The 4,484-nt window shown below is 43.7% G+C and overlaps 1 protein-coding gene across 1 annotated transcript in view; it reads right to left on the reverse strand.

Annotated features, from left to right (window-relative positions):
- Positions 1 to 834: 834 nt before the first annotated feature.
- znf385d (zinc finger protein 385D) overlaps positions 835 to 4,484 on the reverse strand; it is a 42,242-nt gene continuing 38,592 nt past the window's right edge. The window contains exon 6 of the mRNA XM_015020624.1: positions 835 to 1,969. Coding sequence (XP_014876110.1) covers positions 1,727 to 1,969 — 243 coding nt within the window. The 3' untranslated portion in view covers positions 835 to 1,726. The remainder of the gene's footprint in view (positions 1,970 to 4,484) is intronic.

Raw genomic sequence — 4,484 nt, forward strand, 5'->3', positions numbered from 1 at the left:
TACACCTGTGAAGGAGACCTGCTGCTGCTGGGCGGAGCTACGTAGGTTTGTGTTAGAATCACGGCAGCAAACCAGCAAAACGCAAACAACTTTTCACAGTTTTTCCCTCCAAACTAACCGACTGAGTTGATTAAAGCTGTTGGATGCAGGTAAAGTTAGCTAGAAGATGACTAGCTAGCTAGTACAAATACAGCACCTTAAGCTTAACAAGTAGCCTGTAGGCTACCAATGTTGTTGTCTGTGTCCAGCTATGTACATTCATTTTGCCCCCCAAAAAAGTTAGAGACAGAGAGTCTCTAAGAATCCTCTCCCCCCTCATCACACAAAAATGAGGAAAAAACAAAGAAACAACCGAAAGCAGATGTAAAAAAAAACCTGTTGATTTTCCCGTATTGATACTGATTAAAGGGACACAATCAATAACAAATTAGGATTCTTTTATTTGAAATTGTTCATCTTTTACACGACATTTAACACAACAAGCTTTTGTGGTCCCTTTGGCCAGATCACTGCAAAAACACAAAGTCTAACCAAGTATTTCTGTTCCAATTTCTACTGCAAACGTCAAAATACCTAGCTCCGCCTTCGAGGCGCCACTCCTCCTGAGCTGCAGTTTCCAAGCTCCCGCCTCACAGAGCAGCCCTCTCCTGCTCCTTCAGACTAGCCAGCAGCAATTAGCAAACCTCTGGTGTAGCAGCTCGCCTGCTGAGCTCATTACAGAAGCTGGTTTTCATTGAAACGCTGGTAAAAGCATTGTTAAAGGGTTAATAGAGCAGCCATGTTGTGATGACTTCCTGAAGGCGGAACTTCCAAAAGAGCAGGAGTTCTTAAAGAGACAGAGTGTTAAACGTCTTTTAAGCCATATTTGATACAGCATCAACTGAAGCTAACATAATTACTGATTGTGCTATAAAATGGCACCAATGAAAAAGTTCTAGATATTTCACTTATGAGGAAAAAAGTTCAAGTGAAATAAGCTGTAGGAATTATTTACTAGAACAAGCTCTCATGTCCTGCTTAAAAGTTACATCTAAGTTGATTTAGCTTTTTTCCTTGTATGTTAAGGCAGTTCCACAATAACTGGTCCAAAAATACTTGGTGTAATTTAGTGTTTTTGCAGTGAGACAGCAGGCGACGATGGATGCTGGATAACGACTGGAATGGCTTACGATGGATAGAAACATCTCTCACACTCACACACACGTAGCCCAACATCGCCCAACACACACACATAAAGATATGCAGAGACAAATGCAAAAAAGAAAAACACACACACTTTACGAGACACAGTAACCACCTAGCACGGTCTAACCATCTACTGCAGACATCAGAGAAAGAGCTTAAAGTGCATACAGGAACAGAGAGCGTCTCCAGCGCTCGGTACCAGTAACAACCGGTCCAACTTATGAGTGACTCCTCCATGTCGGGCGCCACGCACCAGATCCCAGTCAGGACGCAACAACACTGCATAGTTCACATACATTATTGCGGTACGATGTACTGTAGGTCCGGGTCGGTCCGGGACGGGTTAGCCATGGCACTGAAAGCTCGTTGGGTCAGGATCGGAGAAATAAATCCAACACAAGAAGCTCCGGCTGCTTTGAATGAACCACCCTAATGAGGAGCTGGAGGTTCCAACATGGCGGCTTGAAGATGTCCAGTAATCTGATGCATAGAAGGAGGCTGCAGTGACTCCACGCGGCTGGGGCTTTGAGGCGGACGAGGCTCAGTAAGGGGCAAAGAGGACTTGTGGATGAGAGGTCCTGACAGGCCCGGGGGCCGGGCGGAGCAGTGCGGCGGGGAGCGCCTGAGTCTGGAAAAGGGCGGGGTTCGGCGTTGGGCTGGCGCCGTGGTTTGTGCGGTGAGTGAAGGAGCCTCCGATGGCGGCGGCTACCGCTGCCAAGTGAGCGGGAAGGATCTGAGCCGTCAGAGGCCGACACTGAGGCTCCTTTCCTAAGATCAGCTTAATCTGGGAGCAGAAGACACGACAAGCATTTCAGTTTGATGAGGAATAATCCACAGACACCGTTCAGTTTGCAAAACTGAACGGTGTCTAATGAGAAAAATATTGTAGCCATGTAGCCTGTGAAAAACTGTTCAGGTAAAAAGAAAGTCACAGCAAAAACACCAAACCTAACCAAGATTACTCACTAGAGTTGAAATAAGACAAAACTGACTGATAAGTAACCTTTCATCAAGATGCAGTAGCTTGGTTCAATAAGTTCTAGTTCCAGTTATTTTAAATGTACCAGAAACCAGAAATGTTTGGTGAGATTTGGTGTTTTTGCAGTGGCACCATCTTCTGCAGAAAGCAGTTAAATTGTCCAACAAATTCATATTTTCCATCTTTCTTACAGATTATTTTACCTTACAGACCGTTTTGATTACCCGCTGTAGCAGGGTTTATCTGTAGCTAGGTGAACCTATATCTAGGCATAACCCTGGTTAGATTTGGTGTTTTTTCACAGCGAGGTATAAAAACATCTTTCTGGTCTGGTCCGTAAGTTTCTTCCCACAGCTCTGCTGCTGTCTGAAGATAAATGGCTCCTGTGACAAATCATCCAAGCAACACAATCATTTGGTCTATCCAAGAAAACCCTCCCAAATAGATGTTTCTAATCTTAACATACTGGCCAGTTTTTGTGTTTTTGTCATGTAGTTTTATCTGAAAAGCATAAAAACGAAAATCCTCGTGGCGTGGAAATGTCAACGTTATCAGGCTTAATCTTGTGTATCGGTGATGAAAAGGCTGCGTCCTCCCAGCGTAGCAGCCGCCGTCACAGGTTATCAATAAGCGGCTGGCGCGTCGCAGCCCGACGGGAAGCGCTCTGTACTCGGCGCTCATCAGAGGAGCTCCTCTCCGTTAACTCAGTCAATGATGGGTTTCAGAAAAAGCCATTTCCCCCTCACTGATATCCCTGCTGCCTGGTCTCTGCAAACAGTGGGTGTGATGAACGACGTCGTCTTGGGCTTTTTTGTAAGATTAACAGCTCCCCACATTAAACCCACATGGTTCTTTTTATATCTATTGCATGTGACAATCAAAACCTGGAGCCAGAAAAGAGCAACGATTTGCTGCCAGGCCCCAGAAAGTTCAACAACGACCCCGGGTAAATAAAAAGTTATTTCTGCTCTCTCTTTTGATCTGGGGTTTATCAACGTGAGCCGCTTTGATGTGTCAGACCACAATCCTCAGAATAAGTTAAACCTGACATTTACAATCACGTTTAGCAGTAATCGATCCAAGCCTGCATTCCTCCTGCAGCATGCTGGACCAGACAAGCTACTTCTGTCAATAAAATATCCAGGCTTCAAATTAGGCCGCAGCGTTCCTTAATGAACGCGTGCTGGCAGGTGGTCCGCTTATAAAAGCTGACATTTTACCGAGTCAGGTGCGGTTGGCTGGACCGAACGTGACTTATCGAAGACCGCTTCGTGGGGAAGCCCAAAAACTGCTCACTGATTCGTCCAATTTTCCCTCCAACAAAAATCCTCCCACCACGAAGATGAAACTGCTGCTGGCCTGAGCGGACAAACCCACAGCGGCGTGTCCGGGATGTGAAGGGTGGAAAAAATACTCTTAACATCCAGACTGAACATTTCAGTCTGGAAATGTTTTGAATAATCTCAGAAATTTTCTAAATAAAACAAGAACATTTTTGAGCTCCAAAAGTGAAAAATTTGTTAGAAATGAACTTGGCAACTTTGAAATTTCTGAGTTTAACTCAGAAATGTTTAGATTGATCTGGGACGTTTTCTAGAAAAACGTTGAAATTCGTGAACTCCAAAAGTTAAACATTTTGTAGACAAAAATTTGGAGAAAACTTGGAAATTTCTGAGCTTGGAAAGTTGAATATTTTGAAATTTTGAGATTAATCTCATAAATTTTCTAGAAATAAAGAAATAATTTTTCTTTTTGAACTCAAAAAGTTGAAAGTTTTCTTTAAAAAAAAAAAACCCTTCGAAACTTATGAATTCAGAAAAAAATTGGACATTTCCCTGAAGTTTTCTAGTAAAACTTGGGGATTTCTGAATGCAAAAGTAATTTTTTTTTCTCGTTTGATATGTGGAAAATTTTCCATTTTTGAAACCCAAAGTTTTTCTAGAAAATTTCTGGGACTAATCTTAAATTTTGAGATTTTGTTTTAGCAAATTTTCAACTTTTCATTTTCAGAAATTTCTTTTTTTTTCCCCAGAAAATTTCTGAGATTAATCCAAAAATTTTGGTGTTTTTTGGTGGAACTTGGTCGGTCGGTCGGCTGATTGGTCGGTCAGCTGGTTGGTTGGTTGGTTGGCTGGTTGGTTGGTCGGTTGGCTGGTTGGTCGGTTGGTCAGCTGGTTGGTCGGTTGGTTGGTTGGTCGGTTGGCTGGTTGGTTGGCTGGCTGGTTGGTTGGTCGGTTGGCTGGTTGGTTGGTTGGTCCGTTGGCTGGTTGGTTGGCCGGCTGGCTGGCTGGTGGGTTGGCTAGTTGGCTGGTTGGCGGGC

Source organism: Poecilia latipinna, unplaced genomic scaffold (assembly GCF_001443285.1).
Source record: "Poecilia latipinna isolate Pla-1442-1.1 unplaced genomic scaffold, P_latipinna-1.0 Scaffold2620, whole genome shotgun sequence".
In the NCBI taxonomy this organism is placed as follows: domain Eukaryota; kingdom Metazoa; phylum Chordata; class Actinopteri; order Cyprinodontiformes; family Poeciliidae; genus Poecilia; species Poecilia latipinna.